The sequence below is a fragment of the Miniopterus schreibersii genome (assembly GCF_964146895.1).
Source record: "Miniopterus schreibersii genome assembly, chromosome: 9".
NCBI classification, from domain to species: domain Eukaryota; kingdom Metazoa; phylum Chordata; class Mammalia; order Chiroptera; family Miniopteridae; genus Miniopterus; species Miniopterus schreibersii.
In genome coordinates, this window is record NC_138118.1 from 81,716,840 (window position 1) to 81,739,229 (window position 22,390).

Sequence of the window (22,390 nt, forward strand, 5' to 3'; positions counted from 1 at the left end):
AGGGAGGGAGACGACAAACATGAAAATAGGTGAAAAGTGTGACTATATCATGGGGATTCCGGTTCCCAACTAAGACGACACCGGCTGCTAGGTGGCCCTTCACTATGAAAGGTGTAAGGGTTTTGACAGTGTGGCAGGGTTTGTTATTAAGCTCTTTAAATGACACCGCACTAGCAGCATCTCCAGAAGTCACAGGCGTCGGCCCAAAATGAGGTCGGTGCTCTGACCAGTCACAACCTGTCAAGCACCCTCCCGCCTGTGCAGGACCTGGCTGGACTCTGGACGTGGGGACCCGCTTAGTCCCCACCCCCCCGGGGGCAGGATTAACACTTCCCAGGGTGGTTAGGTTCCAGGACTGAGCAGCCAGCCAGCGCCCCACACCAGACCGTCCGTTGCCTCTTCAAAGCAAGGAGGGCTTTCGACAGACCAGGTAGTGTGGAGGCTGTTTTTAAAACACGATAATTAAAATACTAGCTCACAAGCATTTTCATGTTTTAAAAAATTGGGCCTGACTTCCCGGTATAACGTGCTTTTGAACCCATCCTCGGGTAGAGATGAAACTTAAGACAATGCCACTCCTTTGCCCCAAAAGTAGAGTGGGGCCCAAACGCAATATTGGATGTAACAAATTTGGTGGAGCGAACGTTGGGTGCTCGACATGCAGTGTGCTTCGGGGGCGGCTGGTGTCCCTCTGGTCCCAGCAATGGCAGGTGGGACTATAAAGCCTGGGGATCTGGAGACCTCCCAACCCTTGGCTGGGGCAGGCAGTCTGGGGCCGCCTCTGGCTCGTGGGCTCTCTGCTCTCACTGCGGCGGCTCCCACGTCCACCAGGGGGCAGAGCCGCTTGGCTTGTGCGGGAGGGAGCCGCCGGGCGGCTGCGGGTCCTGAGAAAGGACCCTGCGGGCACAGAACTCAGAGCCCAGCCTCTGCAGAGGAAGCTGGTGGGACCAAGTGCTTCCACCCCCTCCGTGGGTCTGCGGCCACACAGTCTCCCGTCGCCCTTGTTTCCGCAGCTAGCAGCGGCCAGGAGTCCTCTGACCTGCCATCGTCCTGGCCACAATGTCATGACCTTGCCCTGCCCGGGTTTGCTGCAGTCCCTGTTGTCCCGGAGGCCTGCGCGAGCTGGTGTCACGGTGGCGGCGGCAGCCTGCTGGGGATGTTCATCTCGGGGAACACATCGGCGGCCCTGCTGGACCCCGGGCGGCCTCCACGGTCACAGCGGCCAGATAAGGACACGAGCTTCAGTAAGAGCCCGTCAGCGCCCGCTCAGGCCCAGGCAGGCGGTTCAGTCTCAGGCATGGTGTCAGTGACACAGTTACTAAAAAAAAGCCTTAGCGGCCATGGGGGAAAGTCAGGACCTGGCATCTCGCTGCTCGGCTGAGTCTCCGCTGGATTCAGACGGCCGTTTGGGGGGTTCAAGGGCCTCGGGAGCAGCGTCGTGAGCGGGAGGAGAGGAAGCGCTCGGATTTCTTGCTGTGGTTGCTTCTGGATAGTTTGGGTTTTTCTGTCCTGGTGACGTAGCAGCCAGAGCTTGCTTTTTTTGTAAGTAACGTGCATGCTGTTAGGCTCCCAAGACTGAATTACGATTCTCGAGGCTGCCATGCTTTTTGCTGCATGTGCTCTGTGCTTTTTTTAGCTTTTGATGGAAATGATTTAGACTCGGTTTGAAAGAGTACCTCCTGAGTGTGACGGGGCACAGACTCAGTGGACTAAGGGACGCATTGCCGCGACCCACTCCCTAAGCTTGCTGTTGGCTCTGTGGGAGGCCCAGGTGTGACTCCTGGTACCGTGGCAAACAGTGAGCATTATTTCTGGGCCTTGATGCCAAGGACCGGTGGGAAAAAATGAAGAGCAAAGCCCTTTTTTGTCGACAACTATCTTTATTTGTCAGAATATTTATTTGTAGGTAGCCCAAGAATTCCTACACAACAAAAAGAGTGAGCTGTGAGCACAGACCTAAACCAGAGGAAAATGAAACTACTTAGGCGTCTGAGCTCAAAGTATTGGAAAGCGTTTCATTAAAAGGAGGCTGCTTTGCCCTGGCCGGTTTGGCTCAGTGGTTAGAGCGTCGGCCAACCGACTGAAAGGTCCCAGGTTTGATTCCGGCCAAGGGCACGGACCTTGGCTACAGGCTCGGTCCCCGGCCCGGGTCGGGATGAGTGTAGGAGGCAGCCAGTCGATGTCTCTCTCTGTCTCTCTCTCCCTTCCACTGGGTCTGAAAAGTAATGGAAAAAATATCAGGTGAGGATTTAAAAGAAAAAAAAAGCTGCTTTGGTCAATCTTACTTAATGAACGAGTTTGCATGCAGGAGTCGGGAAGGAGGTAGAGTTAGCTGGAGGCAGAATTTAGTATCTGGCTTCTCCAGCCTTGCTGTTCCCACATGCCCTCGTAGGGAGATGCCAAAGATAGCAGGAACTGGGTGTCAGACAGCTGCGGGCCTGGCGTTAGGGCCATGTGACCCTGTATCCATTTACTGGTGGACTCGTTTGCAGGATCTTGGCGGCCGCACACACCCCCAACTCAGTTTTCTCTACCTGTTCTTTATTTTTCATTTGCACGATGCAGTTAATTCAAAACCACGTCTAAATAGCATCCGGACACTTCCTTTCCGGGCACTTCAGAGCTCGCTCTGCGCTGTGGTCTCAGCGCTTGGGGCTTGGTGTTGAGTCACCTTTTGAGTTGGTAGCGAGGCCAGTGATGTGGAGATTTTATTAGCTGTTCTGCTCTTCCGTAGGTTTTTGTGGTTACGACTTTCTAGCGAGTCCTCCACTTTGTAGACGTTGATTAAGCCTCAGCGTGAGACTGAAGCACGGGAATTACATTCCTAGAGGGGGAGCTGGGCTCAAGGATGGGAATGAAGGCAGATCCAAAAATGAACTGTGCCTCCGTCCGCACGCCTGAAATAGCAGCCGTGCTGGGGCGATGATCCCAGGATGTGACTCACAGACTCTCCTCCTCATCACACGTTAGCATTCGGGGTGATAAAGTAAAAAGAGCCCAGTCGGCGTGTCTCAGTTGGTTGAGCATTGACCTATGAACCAGGAGGTCAGGGTTCGATTCCCGGTCAGGGCACATGCCCTGGTTGCAGGCTCGATCCCCAGCAGGGGGGTGCAGGAGGCAGCCGATCAATGACTCTCATCATTGATGTTTCTCTCTCTCTCTCCCTCTCCCTTCCTCTCTCTAAAATCAATAAAAACATATTTTAAAAAACCTTTTAAAAATAAAATGAAAAGAGATGGTAAACTAGAAAACATTTCTAGAATAGTTTAGAAATCTGTGGCCATGACATCAGCCAGGACTTTGGTTTCATCTGTAGAAGGGTGACCATTGAGGGATCTCTAAGGCCCCTGTGTTCTATGGGATGCTACTTTGTGTGTGTGTGTGTGTGTGTGTGTGTGTGTGACTTCCAGTCTTTCCCTTGGGAATGCCCACGAGGGATAGTTATAGTTGGAACCAGTGATGTCAATATCTAAAGAGCTTCAGTAGCATCATAACTAAAACAGTCAGGGAATTGTGTGTCCTTGGTCATTAAAATTTCAGCGTCACTGCAACACCCTTTTGAGTTTTTGACTTTGAAAAATTTAATTGACCTGTGCTTTTTCAAACATGCTGTACTTTTGGGTGAGGGTTTTGGGAACATGTGTTTTTACAAATACCAGTAGGGTTAGGTATTATCCGGACATTGCTGAGTTTCGATGTTCCAGAGTGAGTTTAAGCTGCTCCATAAAACGGCTGGTATGTTTTTCAGACCTTCTCTAGGTGTTCGCATCTGTTTTTCTTCTCTGAATTTGGTTTCTCCTAACTCTATTTCTCTTCCCTCTGTAGCTGGGTATTACAGGAAATTTTAAGAAATGGGAACAGGGAATAAAGGTGTGGCCACAATCGGGTGGCACAAGGTTCTTGACTCTCCTGGCCTCCAGACAGACGTCATGTGGGAATTGTCAACCTCAGTTTTATTTCTGTTCGTGTGCTTATTATGAACTGCCTCAAATTCTTTGAAAACTGGCGAGATGAAGATCATAAGTAAAACACTGTATGTGTCCCAACTTAACAGAAGTCCCTGGCTTCTGAACCTGGCACGAGGCTTGTGAAAACAGATTGGTGCCAACCCTTGGGGGGGGGGGGCTCAGCCAAATAGGGAAGTCAAAGGTGCAAGAGGATAAATGCTATAAAATATTCTGCACGTGTTGATGGAAGAATGTACAAGATCCAGCCGGTGAGCAAAGGAAAGACAGGGTGACTCTCGGAGGAGGCGAGGTCTGAGCCGAGTGGGACAAGGACCGGGGAGGGGCTTGAAGGACGGTAACCCGGGGGGGACGCACGAACTCTGCCGATTCCAGCTCTGCCCCCAGCTCGAGGTCACTTTCCGCCTTTGCGGGAAGGACTGAGATAGACTAGAGGGCGCCTCAAATTCTCTCCAGATCAAGAAAAATCCCGCGCCGTTTTTGGACCCTTTCTAGGAAAAGGGCCGTGGAAGGAAGCCTCTGAAGGTAATTGCAGTCTATCTTCCCAGAGTCTTCTTTTCACATAATTAATTCAAAGGCCACAAGGTCTCCGTCTGCTACGGAGAATCTTAAAATAGATTTCGGACCATTCAAGCTTTTGGGTGGGGCTTGGCTCTCTGCTGTCATTAGGGAGCATTGCCTGAAATGTAAACCTCAATTTAAAATGATTTATCGTGTCGTGGCCTCGATCTGAGGAAACTCGAGGAGGGCACCGCAGAGGTCCTGGAGTCCAGGTCCCGCAGCTGCAGGTGCCTCTTCGTAGCTTCTCAGCTTGTCCAGTTTTGTCCTGAGGACCACAGCCAGCCTCCAGTGGCTAAAGAGCACAGTTTAGGTAGAGACTCATATACTGTTTTTGGGGAAAACGTAAAAATGACAGCCCCGTAGTAAAGCCTCATGTGACTAGAATGGCTTGCGCTGCCCTGGCCGGGTCGCTCAGTGGGTTGGCGAGTCATCTCGGCACGCCATGGTTGTGGGTTCAATCCCCGGTCAGGGCGCATATGAGAACCAGGCAATGACGCATAAATGAGCAGAGCAACACACCAATGTATTTTCTCTCTCTCTTCCTCTGTCTCTCAAATCAATAAATTAAAAAAAAAAAAAATTAAATTTCTCTCTCTCCCTTCCTCTCTGAAACCAATAAAAACGAAGGAAAGAAAGAAAGAAAGAAAGAAAGAGAGAGAGAGAGAGAGAGAGGAAGGAAGGAAGGAAGGAAGGAAGGAAGGAAGGAAGGAAGGAAGGAAGAAAGAAAGAAAGAAAGAAAGAAAGAAAGAAAGAAAGAAAGAAAGGATTCTCAGTAACATTTTCTCGCCTCAGAATCTTTACAGCCACAGGCTGAGGAGCCTCATTTTATGTTCCTAGGTGTTTAGATAGTCTTTGTGCCCAAAGAGTTTGAGTCCTTTCACCAGACTATGAACTACGTGATAAAAGGGAAATACTTTAAAATCAATTACAAAATAAAAGGGGGCCCGGGGGAAATATAGGCAGAACGGAGAAATCCGAGGAGGAAAGAGCGTGTGTGGACAAGGGGGGCAGCCGAGGCGCTGCACAGCTCTTCAAATGGGGCCTCACGCTGAACTCTGAGCCTCCTGGCGGGCAAGGGAAAAAGGATAGGTGCAGCCTGGCCGCTGTGGCTCGGAGGCTGAGCATGGTCCCTGCACCACAGGTCACTGGTTCGATTCCCGGTCAGGGCAGGTGCCTGGGTTGCGGGCTTGATCCCCAGTAGGGGGCGAGCAGGAGACAGCGGGTCAGTGTTTCTTTCTCTCATCCATGTTTCTCTCTCTCCCTCTCCCTTCCTCTCTCTCTAAAATCAATAAAAACATATTAAAAAAAAAATAGGTACAAAGCTGTCCCCATGGGAAATATTTTCTTCTGGACAAGCAAAGTTTTTCCAGGCCTTCCATTGGAAATATCACGTGTGTGGGGGGGGGGTTCTGACAGGCTTGTCCAGCTGCCCCTGGGCTGTCATTCTTGTGACGTGCGCCCACCCCCTCCAGGGCCACCTCGTGTCTGATGTGGTACTTTCTTCCAGGGGCGATGCGCCGCTCCTCCCTGGACGCCAGCGTCCCCACCATCCCCGAAGACAGGAAGCTTTATGTGGTGGATTCCATAAACGACCTGCACAGACTCAACTTCTGCCCCTCGGGATCCCAGCACCTGCTCCGTACGTGCCCTCCGAGCCCCTGGCCCTCCCAGCTCCTAGGCCCCCTAAAACCGGCAGATGCTCCCCTGGGCTGTGGGTGTGGGGAGAGCAGGGGGCCTTGGAAGCGGCTTGCATGAGAAATGCGGCTGATCCTTAGGCCATATTTGCTTTTGTTCCCTGAATAGCCAGCAGGGGGTGGGCTTTCTGGGCTCCTAAGGGTTTCTTTCCCTGGAAGGGGTGGGCTGGGAGTGGGTCTCCCACAGGCTGTTCGTTGCGCTTGTCCTGGCCACGGGCAGGCCACTGGGGTGCCCCGTGTCCTAGAGACATCTCACTTCACAGTGAAGTGCTGAGAAAATGTTCCACATGTTTATCTAGTTTTTTGTTGTTGTTGTTTTTTAAAAAAAATTTTGTTGGGCAAAAAAGTCAACTTTACTCTCTGCTTAAAAAAGACAGATTGCCCCAATTAAAGGGCTAAGGGGGGCAGGGAGAAAGCAGAACAAAAAACCTGCTAAAGACTAAACGTGCGCCTCGTCTCCTGCGCATTGTGACCGATCCCAGCAGACCACGCTGAGCCCCGCCTTTCCCAGCCCAACCGCCCGCGTTCAACCCCAGGGGTTGTTTCATGTGCACACTAACCTCACACTGTCCCGATCTGCATCCTTCTAAATCTTGCTTTTCTCTTCAAAGTGTTCAGGGTTTTCACCTGTTTTAATTGCAGTCGGTCTCAATAGAAGTAGGTGTTTGGGTGCCTGCTTATGTTGCTGCTTTGATGAGGAAGCTGTTGAGGGGGTGACGTAGGACGTATGGGACATGAGCCCCCGTCCGTCTATAATCAAGCAGCAGAGCGTGTGGGACCGAAGCAAAGCAGGAAAGGGTCGAAGGCTCGCCACTGCCCAGGTTTCTGTGTTTCACGTTGTTTAATTTGGGTGTCATCAGGCAGCCCCCAGAATGCTGAGGGTCCGTGGTCTGGGTGAGCCAGGCTGTTTTATAAGCATCCTGCACCCTCTGCTCAAGGGCAGGGCACTGGCCAGGGCCTTGTCTCCAGAGCACGTCCGTCCTGAAAACCACTTTAAGAACCAAAATACATCGGGGCCATTTTTTTAAAAATCTTTTTCTTTCCTATTTATTATTATTATTATTTTGTAAATGTTTTTATTGATTTCAGAGAGAAGACGAGAGAGGGAGAGAGAGATGGAAACATCAGTGATGAGAGAGTCACACTGACTGGCTGCCTCCTGCACGGCCCTGACTGGAGATGGATCCCGCAACCCGGGCATGTGCCCTGACCGGGAATCGAACCCTAATCTCCCGGGTCCCAGGTCGCCGCTCAACCGCTGAGCCACGCCAACAGGGCCACGGCCATTTTTGGTTAATACGGGTACAGGATTCACTGACTTTTTTCTGTCGTGAACGAGGTTCCTGGGAGATGCCCCAGCGTGTCCAGGCTTTCGACCCCCACAGGTGACCCAGGCCCAGCTGTTTTCACTCTGAGGTCCCTCTGGGAAAAGGGCAACAGAGTCTTCGCTCTGAACCCTTAACCTCTTGACCCCTCCCTCCACCAAAGAAAAATCCGTGTTCTGCTACTTCAGCGTCAACAGGATCTTCAAAGAACTTTCCAAGGTGGGGTGAGGAGCCAGCTGGGCCCTGCTTATCTCTGAATATCAAGTAGGAGTAAAGGATCCCCAGAGTCTTCCTTGAGCATCAGTCCCTCATCCCTCCCTAGGGACGGTCCAGCCCTGCTGACCTGTGTGGGGGGAGCCTTGGTGAAGGTCCCTGTTGTCTGTTTTGGGCCAGCCCTAGAGGAGAAAGCCGCGGATGCCGGCGCGGGCGCGGGAAGCGGAAGCTCGGGTCTGCTCCTCCTGGGGCTGCTGGTTGTGCTGGTCCTCAGCCTGGCGCTGGTCTCCTTGGTGATATTTCTCGTGAGTAAGTACCGCGAGCTGTCCTTGCCTGTGCCGCTTCCTTCGCAGCTGGCGGTTCGGGTGAGCCCGCAGGCCCGGAGGTCCGCAGGCTCGCAGGCCACACGTTTCCGCAGCACTCGAGTTTCTCCCGCGGAGCCCCCAGCGGTCAAGTGGTAGGAGTTTATTCTAGTTCATTCTAGGCTTTCTTTTCTTATTTTAATTTTTTTTTATTTAATCCTTACTTGAGGATATTTTTCAGAGAGTGTGGAAGAGGGGGGAGAGACAGAGAGAGAGAGAGACATCGGTGTGAGAGAGACACATCAATTGGTTGCCTCCTGCACCAGCCCCGACCGGAGCCAGGGATCGAGCCTGCAACTGAGGTACGTGCCTTGGTCGGAATCAAACCCAGGACCCTTCAGTCCGCGGGCCGACGCTTTAACCACGGAACCAAACTGGCTAGGGCCATGCTAGGTTTTCTTAACCCATTGCATAGATTTTTAAAGAAATGTTTTTTAATGATTTCAGAGAGAGGAAGGGAGAGGGAGAGATAAACACATCAATGATGAGAGTCATTGATCGGCTGCCTCCTGCACGCCCCCTGCTGGGAATCAAGCCCCAAACCTGGTCATGCGCCTTGACCGGGAATCGAACCGTGACCTCCTGGTTCATAGGGTGACACTCAACCACTGAACCACACCAGCCGGCCCAGTGCATAGATTTCTCCATTCATTTGGGCCTATAGCATGGAGTCCCACTCGGTTTCCAACTCCTTCATGTGCATCAGTCCTCTGAAATGTCACCCCAGCACAAACAGATGCTTCAGACACGGTCCTGCGTGCCCGCCGGGCGGGGGTAGTGACTAGTTAAACTGCTGGGAAATTTCAGGTGTGCCTGCTGGCGTGGGAGCAGCCCAAAGGGATGCCTTTCCCTGTGGGGTGATAAGTGGTGAGATGAAGGACCATGATAATAAAAAGATGCCGCATGTGGGGTGCTCGCTGTCTCCCAGGCACCTGCTGAACACTTGATGTCCGTCTGCCTGATGCTGGACTCAGGCTGAGAGAGATAAACGGACCTGCCCGAGGTCACACGGCTCGCAAGGGCTGGCTCGGGGCTCAAAAGCGTCAGAGGCCTCCCATTTTAGTACCATTGTGATGCTGCTCTCGTAGGAAGAGGGTTTATTTTATATTCGCGTCTAGCGTTCTCTATTGACGGCAAAGTCGTATTAAGGAAAAGAAAGAAGCCTGGCCGGGCGTGGCTCAGTGGTTGAGCATTGACCTAGGATCCAGGAGATCGAGGTTCGATTCCCGGTCAGGGCACATGCCCGGGTTGCGGGCTCGATCCCCGGTGGGGGGGTGCAGGAGGCAGCCGGTCAGTGACTCTCTCACCATTGATGTTTCTCTCTCTCCCTTCCTCTCTCTGAAATCAATAAAAACATATCTTTAAAAAAATGAAACAGAAAGAAGACTTGAATAAAGAGGTGTCTTTTTAATGGACAATGACTCTGTGCCAGACACATAAATCCGTTAACTTAAATCCTGCTCTGCCCCTCAAGGTCGAGCCTAGTATCTCAGTTTCACTGATGAAAGCCCATGGTTCAGAGAGCTCGGCTGTCCACGTACTCCCAGCAGAACTGGGCTTCCAACCCGGGCCTGACTGGCTCCGGACACACTCCACTGCCCCAGGTCGAGCAGGCTGGCACCAGGAGTCTGGAAAAATAAGTCACCTGATAGGTAACCTCAGTCATAGTCACCTGATAGGTAACCTCAGCCTGGACAGGTCTCTCCCGCCTCTGGGCAGCGGAGCTGCTGGCTGTCCAGGGCTCAGCCGAGCACCATCGCGGGGCCCGGACGAGCCACCACGGGACACACTGGACACCAAGGTAACGTCCTGTTTTCCCTTTTCAAGTTCAGACTGGAAACAAGATGGACAACGTGTCGAGAAGACTGGCGGCTGAAGGGAAGGACATAGACGACCTCAAGAAACTCAACAGCATGATCGTGAAGCGGCTCAACCAGCTGGAGTCGGAACAGAACTAGGGCGGCGCTATTCCAAGGGCCCCCGCTTTGCTGGGCGTCGGGGGGCTAGGAGCCCAGCCTAGCGTTTCCCATTCGGCAGGAAGCCCATTGTCCCGACAGTGAGCCCACCCTGGGGCCACACCCCTGCCACGGGGATGGGAACACTGCGGAGGCCAGGGGGTGGGGGACAGAGGCCACTGGCCCTCGTTTCATGGCCAGTCCTTCTACTTGAATGGGGGTAGGTGGGTGGCTGGTGTGAAAGACACCCAACAAGAAGCAAGAGACTCCGGCCCTACGCACACACTCCCCTCCAGGGTGCTTTGTCAACAAAACAAGGTCGCTGTCCCGGCGTGGTTCCCGGGGCCACCCCCACCTTTGTAAGCTCCCACAGTGAGCGACAACGTTTGTGTCCAAGGGAACCAGGTGATAGATCATCTTTTTAATAAAAGATATTCTGCCCAGGGGATTAAACTTGGACTCCTTTCCCCAGGGAGGGGGATGGGTGGGCTGCCGGTTGCCTCCAGGTATTTGCTAGTCGCCGGGTGTGTAAGGAGGGGCCGGGTCACGAGAGAGGCCGTTTATTGGAACAGTGCTTAGTGAGCTCTGTCTGCAGACTGCCGGCTGTGGAGACACTTACACTCAAGTGGGGGCAAAGGAGGTGGATCCTTACATACAAATGCAGGGCCTTCGTTGACTTTGTTTCTCACGGAAAAAAAAGTCCTCAGTACCCTGCTGGTTGATTTGGAAGAAATCTGGTCGTCTGTGGCCTTTACTCAGCTACAGCAGGAAAAGGTACATCCGGGATATTTGGCACCTGCCCTGTGTTAGCACAAGAGGTGAGGCACACGGTTTATAAGACAGGGTGTGACAGACATGAGCTTACGCAGCACACGAGTCCTAGACAATCTTTAATATAAACGTTGTGCTCGTCTATGGAAGAATCTGTGAAGATTTCGTCATTTTGGGTTGATCCAGGACATTTGGGCTTACCTTACAATTAAACACATACGCACAAACAACACATTAAAAAAATATATATATCTTTATTGATTTCAGAGAGAGGAAGGGAGAGGGAGAGAGAGAGAAACATCAGTGATGAGAGAGTCATTGATCGGCTGCCTCCTGCATGCCCCCGACTGGGGATCGAGCCAGAAACCCGGGCCTGTGCCCTGACGGGAATCAAACCCCGATCTCCTGGATCCTAGGTCGATGCTCAATCGCTGAGCCACGCCAGCTGGGCACAAACACACATTTTATAACAACATTAAATAGTTAATGAAATGAACACAGGTGTTTTCTTATCCATTTTCACACTCACTCGAAAACATTTGTCCTGCACACGCCTTTTCTTAACCTTGAGAGCTAAGAAATAAATAAGCCATTTATTTTTTAACATTTATTTTTATTTATTGTTTCAATTACAGTTGATGTACAATATTATATCAGTTCCAGGTGTAAAACCCAGTGGCTAGACATCTATATAACTTATGAAGTGATCACGCCGATAAACCTAGGACCCATCTGACACCAGTTACTAGAATATTACTGACTATATTCCCCTGGCTGTACTTTACATCCCCAGGACTGTTCTGTAACTGGCAATTTGTGCTTCTTAATCACTTCCCCTTTTTCACCCAGCCCCCCAACACCCTCCCACCTGGCAACTGTCAAAATGTTCTCCGCATCTATGAGTCTGTTTCTGTTCTGCTTGTTCATTGATTGTTTTTTAGATTCCACATATAAGTGAAGTCATCTGGTATTTGTCTTTCTCTGTCTGACTTCGCTCAGCACAATACCCTCCAGGTCCATCCATGTGGTTGCAGGTGGCAAGATCCATTCTTTCTTCATGGCCGAGTCATAGTCCATCGTATATACGCGCCACTGCTTCATCCACGTCGATGGACACTGAGGTTGCTTCCGTGTCTCAGCTGGCGTAAATGATGCTGCAGTGAGCACAGGGGTGCCTGTGTCTTTTTGATTTAGTGTTTTGGGTTTCTTAAGATAAATACCCAGAAGTGGGGTTGCTGGGTCCTCCTTTGTCTCTTGTAGCCTTTGTGTGTGTGTTTAAATATCTTAATTGATTTCAGAGAAAGGAAGGGAGAGGGAGAGAGATAGAAAATCAATGATGAGTCATCGATCGGCTGCCTCCTGCCCACCCCCTACTGGGGATCGAGCCCGCACCCGGGCCTGTGCCCTGACCGGGAATCGAACCCCGATCTCCTGGATCCTAGGTCGATGCTCAACCGCTGAGCCACTACGGCCAGGCTGTAGCCTTTGTTTTAAAGTCGACTTTGTCTTCTATGAGTCTTGCTACTTTTTCGTTTTGATTTTTATGAAACACATCTTCCACCCCTTTACTTTCAGCCCGTGTGTGTCTTTCGATCGGAAGTCAGCCTCTCGCAGGCAGCGTAGGGAAGGGTCCTGCTCTGTTGTCCATTCAGCCACCGCGTGTCTTTTGATTGGTGCGTTTAACCCATTCAGTTCCTCCCCACGCGTCCCTGGTGCTTTTTGAGCTGCGGCCCCCGCTGGAGCTCAGAGGGCGTGAGTCCAAGTAAGGCCCTGCGAAGGCCCTTCAAGAGGAACACCTGGGCCCGGCCGGGCATGGCTCAGCTGTTAAGCGTCGACCTAGGATCCAGGCGATCAGGGTTCGATTCCTGGTCAGGGCACATGCCCGGGTTGCGGGCTGCAGCCGATCAATGACTCTCTCATCATTGATGTTTCTATCTCTCTCTCCCTCTCCTTTCCTCTCTCTGAAATCAATAAAGATAAATTTCAAAAAAAAAAAAAAAATCTGGGTGCTAAGACGAGTGGGTAAATGCCGGATTAAGAACAGGAATTAAAAAAAAAAAAAAAAGAGGAACACCTGGGACTCCAGCATCCCTCCCTCTCACTCAGCCAAATCCCCCTGGTTTTCACAGCCAGAAGTTATGGGGACTTCTCTTCTTGGCACTGGAACCCTGGTCTGGGGGGGCTGGTGTGGGGCTGGGACCCCTCGCTCCTCAGGGGAACCTCCATAGCCAAGATAACCTTCCCGATTTTTATCTGCCACACGTGGGTGTGGGACCAGCCCGTTGCCTCTCTGCCCCTCAGTGTGGCTTCTTCTTTAATCCCCTGGTGGTAGGATTCCCATTCGGCTCAGTTTCGGGCGGTTCTGAACGATGGTTGTAGTATGTTTAGGTGTCATTTTGACGTGGTTGTGGGAGGGTGTGAGTGCTGTGTTTACCTCCGCCCGAAGCCTGACCGGAAGGCCTCTCCTGCTGCCTTTTAAATGTTGAAACAGGACTCATTATTCGAGCCTGAGTCCTCAAAGAAATGGCTCGTAGCCAGTCATTCCCTCAGGAATGTCCTTCCTGAGCGTGGAGAGTCCTGCCACGGAGCACTTACTGAGTGATGAACAATGCGGCCGCCCAACAACAGGAAAACAGCTAATAATTTAATTATGGCTTCCCAAGCGCTAAAAACGTCTAACTCTCCAGGCCCTAAAATGACTGTGAATATTACCATAAACAGGTTAAATAAGAATTCTACTCTGCCTCTCCCCCGCCCCCAGCCTAGCAAACGTCTTTAATGTTGATGAGTTGGCATCGACGTCTGAATTACTGTAAGTTCACTGAGGGGTGCTCAGAATCGGTTTCTATGGACTCGGAAGAAACAATGGAGAAGACATTAGGCGCCCGGAGGTGCAACCTAGCACCTGTTTTCGGACCTTCATTCAGTACAGGTGGTGGGAAACCCGGGCTCCTTCCGCATGACTTGTAGACGTCACGAAGGAATCTTCCCTAAGGGTTCCCCTGATCTATTCGGGCCTGAAACTTCATCTGAGCCCCTCGGGTGCTGCCTTGCAGTGGCATCCGTGGGTTGTACACTTTGATCTTCTCCTCTGGGCATCCTCGGGGTGGAGTCCACGGCTCCGTGATGCGACTGTGATTAAGTCAGGAGGCGTTTCCCCGCTGCCTCCTTGCCTCCCGTTGCCATGAGAGCTGAGTCTGCTCACCTATAGGAGAGGAGGGACACCTGGTGGCAGTCGGTGACTTCAGGGGAAGGAGGTCAGCTCGAAAGGAAGAAAGAAGGGAGAGTGAAAATTCATTGCGTGATACCTGAGGGAGAGGGAACAGTTGCATCAGACATAGGACAGCTGGGGGCTTCGTCTGGGGAGACTGGCTTTGGCTGAGCAATCTTTTTTTTTTTTTTTTTTTAATATGTTTTATTGATTTCAGAGAGAGGAAGGGAGAGGGAGAGAGAGAGAAACATCAGTGATAGTCATCGATCAGCTGCCTTAACGCCCCCTACTGGGGATGGAGCCCGCAACCCTGGCATGTGCCCTGACCGGGAATCGAACAGTGACCTCCTGGTTCATGGGTTGACGCTCAGCCACTGAGCCACACCAGTCAGGCCTGAGCAACCTTTCACAGTGTGAGATGAAAACCCCAAACCCACGTTCTACAACCTGGAGATTTTGTTTACTGGCCAAGACGCCTCCATAAAGACTTAGGACCCCTGTCAGGCACGGTTGACATACCTTGTGCCGCTAAAGTCCAGGGAATAGACTCATGGATGCGTGTGTCACACCTAGAGAAGGTACCAAGCCCTGATTACACCTGCACACAGTCTGGTGACCAGAAACTAAAGCTGTCAAAACCCGACGCAGGTGGCCTCTTAAAGAGACAGCATTCCCAAAACGGCCTGATCGGCCTGAACAACTCTTTTCATTACCATGAATTCTGACTTTATTTGTCTCTCTTTCAGGGAAGGGACATGCCCTTGTTTACATTTTCTAATCTATTATGAAAGGGGGAAACTTTTCTGGTTATTGGGCCTGTTTTCAAGAACTTGGATCTGCCCCAGATAATAAGGCTCTTATCAAGTCTGAGCTCCTGGATCAAACAGACCACATAGACGAAGTTTGTTGTGTTGTTTTAATTTTGTTCTGTGCCCTGACCAGGGGTCACACTGGCAACCTTGGCGTATCAGGACAATGCTGTAATCAACTGAGCTATCCGGTCAGGGCCCGGACTGCAGTCGGTTCTTTTGCCCCAATAAAAATCCTGTTGGTGGCAGAATACCTAGTGATTTTGTTTTTCCAGTTGACAGCATACATGTAAATATATGTGTTACCCAGTGAGCACATGTCAAACCTGTATTTTAATCCATTCATGAGGGACCCATTAGGATGACAAAGCTGCTTCAAAGGGGAATGCAGGCAGCTGGCCTGTATACAAACCAGTGAAAAAGGAAACTCCTGGATGCAGTGGATAAATTAGATAGAAAACTGGTTAAGGCTGTGCCCCCAGCAGAGGTCATCTGCATTTTCGCAAGAGGAGATAATTCACATGGCCAGCCTGGGGGACAACATTTGCATCTCTATTACAGAAGGCTTGCAGCTTAGTTTTCTGCAAGTTAACTTTTGCCCTTAAATGAGTAGTGAGCCCTGCCCGGCGGTGTGGCTCAGTGGTTGAGCATCAACCTAGGACCCAGGAGACTGCGGCTTTCCTGGTCAGGGCACATGCCCGGGTTGCGGGCTTGATCCCCAGTACGGGGTGTGCAGGAGGCAGCTGATCAGTGGCTCTCATCATTGATGTTTCAACTCTCTCCCTCTCCCTTCCTCTCTCTAAAATCAATAAAGATACATTTAAAAATATATATACATATTTATTTAAATAAATAAATAAGTAGTGAAATGCCCTAACTGTAAGCAAAGTTGTTGGGGTCCAAAGAGCCTTGAGTGGCTTCTCTGATGGGGCCCTACCATGAGGAAGGCCAGGGGCATCTTCTGTCCTGTTTACCTCACCCCGAGGATATTTTTCCCCCACTGATTTTGAGAGACACTGAGGGGGAGGGAGGAAGGGGGAGAGAGAGAAAGAGAAACATCCATGTGTTTGAAACCCTGCGCCCCCCACTGCCTAGGCTTGTGCTCCTGGCCTGGGGAATCAACCCCTCCACCTTTCCAGGGGGGGGGTGTGGGGGTGTGGGGGCAATGCTCTAACCACTGCGCACACTGGCCCCCTGGCCCAAGGCCCTCGTTTCTGTTTTACTTGTAGTTCAGGTTCTGCCGGGTAGGGTCTGGTGTGAGCCTGGTACAGTCATCAGGTGAGTTCATGCCTTGAAGGTTGGAAAGTGTTTGGGACTCGCCTGGGGTGATACCTGTTTTCATGACCCCCGCGCCCTCCGGCCCAGGTCACGGGCAGGTTCATGACCTTTTCTCTGCTGTGTCACCCTGCTGCGTCTGCACTCGGACTGGGTGTCACAGCTGTGCCATGACTCTCCCTTTAGGCGGGGCACAGCTGCCTACTGACCCTGCACCGGGGCCCTCCAGCCCGGGCTCTGGTGCGTCTCACAAGTTCAATAACTGCTTGTGGAGTAACCGCAGGAGGGAGGCGGGATCTGAGCCACGGCGTGAAAAAATAGGGTGGGTGCGAGGTGGGGGGGAAGGGGGGGCAGAAAGACCGCTCAGCAAGGGGCAGGGCGCCCCACTCAGCAGCGCGAGGGGGGCTTCAATGTGGGGCCGATTTTGGTGCCGTCCAGGCCAGGCCAGGGCGCGAGGGGACGGGCGTAAAAAGCCGAGACAGAAGTCAGAGGGGAGGGGGCAGGGAGCCTGCCGTCGGCAGTGCGCCTCCCACGTCCTTGGGCTGTCCTTGCTGTCGCGTGTGAGTGGGGTGCGTGGCCCCCGGGTTCGCGGGGGGGGGAGAGGGAAGGACCCGAGGCACGGGGCGCAGGAGGGAGCGGCGGGGTCAGGGGCAGCCGCCTCTCTCCAGGACGCGCCACACCCCGCGGAGGCTCTGCTCCTTGGAGAGGCCCCCGGGGCTACTCGGGGTGACAGGGCGGCGCCCCCGCCGGAGGAGCCCCCCGGCAGCTCCCCGGGCGCTCGGGGGCCGGGCGGCCCGTCTCCGGCCGCGGCTCCGCCGCCGAGCGCCCCCGGCCGGCTCCAGGTGTCCGCGGGCGCGCGCCCTGCGCGTTCGGGCCGAGGGCGGGGCGCGGGGCGGAGCCGGCGAGGGCGCCCGCTCCCCCTGCGGTCCCCGCTCCCCCTCCCCGCTCCCGGCCCCGGGTCCCCGCTCCCGGCCCCGCCCGCCGCCGCCTGTGGCCCAGCGCGGGACGAGCGGCTGCCCCGCGCCTGCGACGCGAGCGCCGGGCGCGCGGAGAGGACGCGGAGCCATGAGGCGCCTGCCCCGGGGCGCGGCGGCGCTGCTGCTGGCGCTGCTGGCGGAGGTAGGACGGGGCCGCCGGGGGGGCGCAGCCGGGCGGCGGGCGGCGCGGACAATGCGGGCCGGGGCGCGGCGCGGGGGCGCCCCGGGGACCCTCTGCGGGGAGCCGGCCTCGCCGCCTGCGGGTCCTGCGTTTGTCCGGCGCTGGGACCCGCGGGGAGCGAGTGACAGGGCGGCTCCCGGCCTCTCCGCCGCGCCTCCCGCCGGTCCCCACCCGGCCCCGGGCTGCTTGTTTCTCCAGCTCCCAGCGCCCGCCGGGGACCCCGCGGAGACCTTTCCACGCTCCGCTCCCCCTGCCCCCCTCCCCCGAGGGGACCCGGATCCCGTGGGGGGCAGGAAGCGGCGGGGGCGGCGGGGGGGTCCCGGGAGCGGCGCAGGCGCAGAGAGTCGGGGCGGGGGGGCCGCGGGAGGGTCGCGGGGGGACTTTGGAGAAGGTGGCCCTGGTGCGGGGGAGACCGCCGGGAGCCGCGGCTGGAAACGGGCGGCTGGTGCCAGCGGCCCCCGGGGCTTCAGGGGCGCGAGGCAGGTCCCCCGGGACTGGGGCGCGGGCGCGGCTGGAGCCGGAGGCAACTTGGGGAGGGACGGGGGAGGGGGGCGCCCGGCGACCGCTGCCCCTGGGCCCCGGGGTGTCCAGGCGGCTCCCCCGCGCGGGGCACCCCCTCGCTGCAGCAGGGGCTCTTCGGCACTTGAGCTGGTGGGGTCCCCGGGGGTAGAGTCGGAATTGGGGCTCCTTGGACTCTCTGCTCGGCTCCTTACGTGGAAGGATGTTGGCGCTGAATTGATGCAGCCGGGCCGGCGGGCACCGAGGACCCGCCGCCTGCGCGCCTTCGCGGGCTGTGCGCGCGTGGCCGTTGGGTGTCGGCGCTGGGGCCGCCCCGCGCTCCCCTGGACGTACCGAGGCGCGAGGGTCCCGGGTGGGGAGGGCAGGGCTCGGTCTCCTGGAAGGGAAGTTGGTGGAAAAGTTTCTAGCCCCGGGCTCGGCCGCAGCAAAGACTTTGACATTGTGTTCTTTTTAAAAAATATGTTTTTTGTGATTTTAGAGAGGAAGGGGGAAGGAGAGGGAGAGGGAAAGGGGCGGGGGGGGGGGAGAGAAACTCAGCATCCGTCGGTTGCCTTCCATAGATGCCCCGACCCACTACCTGGGCATGTGCCCAGACTGGGAATCAAACCCGTGACCTTGGAGCAGCGGCTGATGCTGGACCAGCGGAGCCGCGGGGCCAGGGCAGCGTTTCTGTTCCTGCTCCCCCTGGCTCCGGGCTTGAATGTCTTCGTGGAGTGCTCCCTGCTGCGTTCTTTCCATCGGTTCAGAATTTTAAAACCCTGGGAGTAACTTCCTCTGGGTGAGTCATGGACATAAGGGAGAAATGACTCCGAGACCACTATTTATCAGAAACCACAAGGGTCTGAACCTCCCATGCAGTGGCCACCCCCACCCCTTTTTAAAATCGGCACTGGATGAAAATCCAGCATTCAGCTCTGGCAGGTGGGCCTCAGTGGTTTGAGCATCGGCCTGTGCACCTGAAGGTCCAGGTTTGATTCCCTGTCGGGGCACATGCTGGGCCTGCAGGCTTGCTGCCCAGTAGGGGGTGTGCCGGAGGCAGCCGGTCCATGTGTCTCTTTCTGCCCCTCTCCCTTCCTCTATCTCTAAAAAAAATCACTAAAAACATTAAAAAAGAAAGAAAGAAAATCCAGCATTCTGCTGCTTCTACTTCTGCCGGTCAAGGGGCTGTGCCCTGTGGCCCCAGGGACTCAGTTCCTTCCAAAATAGCTGTTTTGTTGCATCGGAATTTCTCATCTTACTAGAGAGTTCAGACCACGTCTGGAAGGTGGAGGGATCATAGAAGAACTGTCGCAACATTGAAATCCAAATGACACAGCCAATGTTTCCACCAAGTCGAACAGCCGGCCGATGGGTAATTTTTGTTTTCAGCAGGCTGCCCGGCGGAGCCCACTCTCACGCGGCGGGTATCCTAAGGTGTCTCTGAGGAGCGCATGAGATTTCTTTATAATTCATCACGTGGCATGTTATCCGGAGGATCTACATCTGAGATGTTTTCCTCTCAGATGGGCGGCTCTGAGTTTTGTCTGCAATATGTTGTGATCAGAACACCTTTGGTGCGTTTGAGGCCCCGAATCGCATTCACAGAGGAGCTGTTGCAGCTGCTCGGGTGTGGGCGCCGGGCGCGGACGCAGAGGGCTCTCTTGCATTCGAGGGCCCGGAACAATTGGCGGAGATATTCCAGGGCTCCCGACAGCCAGCTGCAACCTGGGGTGCTTGTCTTTGTCTCTTTGTTTTCCTTGAGCTGCTTTCATTGCAGGTGCTGGTTGACTATAAACCACCTGGAATGAGGGGTCCCTGGTGACAGTGGTTGTTCCAATGCTGTCCCTCCAGCGCTCGGTCCCTCTCTGGGACCACCCAGGGTCACAGTAGAGGGGACCTAACAGCTGTTTGGAGAAGGGCTCTCCTCCCCGCCTTCATCCCTTTGTGGAAATCCGCGTGCCTGTTAGACAGAAAGGCTGCGTATTTGTTTTTTTTACTTAGCAAACAGAGTACGTATTCTCAGGAGTTCTGTAATCCTCTTGGCAATTGCTTTTCTCCCCCTTTTTTAGAATGTTTTTATTGATTTGAGAGAGAGAGAAAGGGAGAGAGAGAGAAACATCAATCGGCTGCTTCCTGAAAGTCCACAAGTTCCCACTGGGGGATTGGGGATTGAGCCCGCAACACCTCCTCCCTCCCTGGGCACTGTCACGTGCCCCAACTGGGAATCGAACCAGCGACCTCTTGGGGCACGAGATGACGCTGAACTAACTGAGCCACATTATTCAGATGGGGGGTGTTAAAGAACTTGTCTGCAGGCTCGCTGCTGGTACGTGTGGGGCTGGAGAGAAGCCCAGGCCGTGGCTCCGCCTGGCCGCTGGACCACTGCCTCTCCCGGCTGCAGGCACCTTCACGCACAGAGTGTGCCCACAGTGTGCCCAGAGGCTGGCGGTGGACCTGGGCAGGTGTTCATCCCACCCGACAGGGAACCCAGCAGCTGGGCCTTTAGGAACCCAGTCACACGTCCTCAGGGGACCATATAATTTAGTGCCCAACTCATGACACTTTGGAGAGTGACATGGGGCGTGAATAAGTGTGCGGCAGGCCTCTGCAGGACTGTCAGCCTGGTCGAGGGCTCATCCTGAAGCCCAGACAGGCCTTTAAGCAGGAGCAGCGGCTGACAGCACCCGCCTCCCCAGGGAGGCTTCTCAGGAGCTCATTACTGAGGTGACCTTTCCTTTGTATTGACTCGAAGTTTCCTGTGACTTTCAGGAGAAGCCGGCGGGGACCCTCATTTCCTCTCTCACCTTCCCTATCACACCCTGTGCCAGCCGCTTGGGTCCCAAGTACCGGGCCATGCATGTGGCCATGAAAAGGGGGGACCCTGCCCTGCCTGGCTGGTGTGACTCAGTGGTTAGAATGTAGGCCTACGCACCAGAGGATCGAGGGTCGCGGGTTCGATTTCCAGTTAAGGGCACATACCTGGGTTGCAGGTTCTATCCCCACCGCCCACCAGTTGGGGCTCCTGCAGGAGACAACCAATGGATATGTCTCTCTCACATCAGTGTTTCTCTCTCTCTCTCCCCTCTTCCCCCCCCTCCGTTCTACTCTCTCAAAATTGATGGGGAAAAAGATCCTCATTCCTTGGGTGAGAATTTCAAAAAAAGGGGAAGGATCCCAAAGCCCTTTTGTGTCCTAAAGTTCTGCGCTTCTGTTATGCTCACTGGCTCCTGCGAGGGCCTGGACCGTGGGTCCCAGTGGTCTTGGTGGAGTCATGCCCAGCCCTTCTCTGGGGTGCAGCAGCTCCGCAGAAACCTGACTGTGCTTCAGGCGAACTCGGGGAGTAATTGGGCCCTGGGCACGAGCACCTGCCGTGGACATTGCCCGGAGGGCCTGCCTTGTTTTTTAGATAATTGCCCCTGGGATGTCCCTCTGGAGGTCGGCTGTGGACGCTTTGGGAATAGACGGAGCGGTTTCTGTTCTGAGGGCTCCGTCCTTGCTGACGTGAGTCCAGAGATGTATGCGCGCCCTTCAGTACAAAACTGCCCCGTGCAGGGCCGGGCCTCGCTGCCCCAGTCACCGGGACGAGCTCTGCCAGGTTACTCCTTTCAAGGGCCTGGCGTCAGTATCTTTTTTATTCCCTCTGCAACTAGGAACCTCTGAGCAAGGCTGACGTGTTTCAAAGATGTTCTGGCAAAAGAACAGCCCTTCCTGGGCTAGGGAGAGGGGCGGTCTTCTCCGAGAGAGGGTTGGGTAGTGAGCATTGTCTTTTAACACTGGGGAAGTAAGAGGATTAATGAGTATTTTTATAAAGTCCTGTGTATGTTCACATCCAGGGGTCTTGAAATTAGAACCAAGTCAAGTTTCAGAGCGTTTTTGTTTTTTTTTGTCTCATGCCAAATGTTTTTCATGCCCGGGAATTCCAGCGAATATGGCAGTCCCCGGTGCCAATTTTCTGAAATAATCCTTTCAACCCTCCCACTCTTCAGAGTTTTTAGAATCTGGGCAGCATGCAATTTGAATGAGAAAGAAGAGAGTCGGGAGTTTCTCTCCGGGAGCTCCGGGGAGGCTGGTGCCTGGATGGGAGGTGACAGTGAGGAATGAGCAGGTGGGCGGGACTCTGCTCCCAAGTGGGAAAACCTGGCCCCAGGTGTGGCCGGAGGGGCAGGCCTTGTGCAGCCTCTGGTGCTGAACCCAAGGGACCTCAGCCCTGCTGTGGGGTTCTGGGGTCTGGGAGGAAGTGATGCCTGAGTGAGTGAACGTGTGTGCGCAGCTGTGTGTGTGGGGGGGGGGGGGGGTGGAGAAGGGCCCACAGTGATAACAGTGCAGTGAAGCATGGGCATGGGGCCCGTATATGGTAACACATGACATGAGTAGCCACGGAGTGTGGTAGGCTGGAAGGAAGTATCTACTTTTGACTCCCCTCCCCAGTTTGTCTCGTTGTTTTTTTTTAAAATATCTTTATTGATTTCAGAGAGAGGAAGGGAGAGGGAGAGATAGAAACATCAATGATGAGAGAGTCATTGATTAGCTGCCTCCTGCACTCCCCTTACTGGGGATTGAGCCCTAAACCTGGGCATGTGCCCTGACCAGGAA

The 22,390-nt window shown here is 54.2% G+C and overlaps 2 protein-coding genes across 5 annotated transcripts in view; both read left to right on the forward strand.

The window, feature by feature from the left end:
* Window positions 1–658: 658 nt before the first annotated feature.
* On the forward strand, window positions 659–11,448 carry LSMEM1 (leucine rich single-pass membrane protein 1; the record flags this gene model as incomplete). 4 transcript variants are annotated; one of them, XM_081147870.1, is made up of 4 exons in its annotated part: window positions 659–1,244; window positions 6,034–6,165; window positions 7,939–8,067; window positions 9,948–11,448. In XM_081147870.1, 4 exons carry the CDS (start codon window positions 659–661, stop codon window positions 10,076–10,078), a joined length of 978 nt encoding a protein of 325 aa, XP_081003996.1. In that variant the 3' UTR covers window positions 10,079–11,448. The 4 variants fall into 4 exon arrangements, with proteins under 4 accessions (XP_081003996.1, XP_081003997.1, XP_081003998.1 ...); XM_081147871.1 differs by having other exon boundaries at window positions 7,945–8,067; window positions 9,948–10,522; XM_081147873.1 differs by lacking the exon at window positions 659–1,244 and adding an exon at window positions 1,334–1,542 and having other exon boundaries at window positions 9,948–10,522.
* Window positions 11,449–17,119: 5,671 nt separating this feature from the next.
* Window positions 17,120–22,390, forward strand: part of VOPP1 (VOPP1 WW domain binding protein) — a 30,581-nt gene continuing 25,310 nt past the window's right edge. The window contains exon 1 of the mRNA XM_081147875.1: window positions 17,120–17,260. Within this exon, the coding sequence (XP_081004001.1) occupies window positions 17,207–17,260 (54 nt within the window). The 5' untranslated portion in view covers window positions 17,120–17,206. The remainder of the gene's footprint in view (window positions 17,261–22,390) is intronic.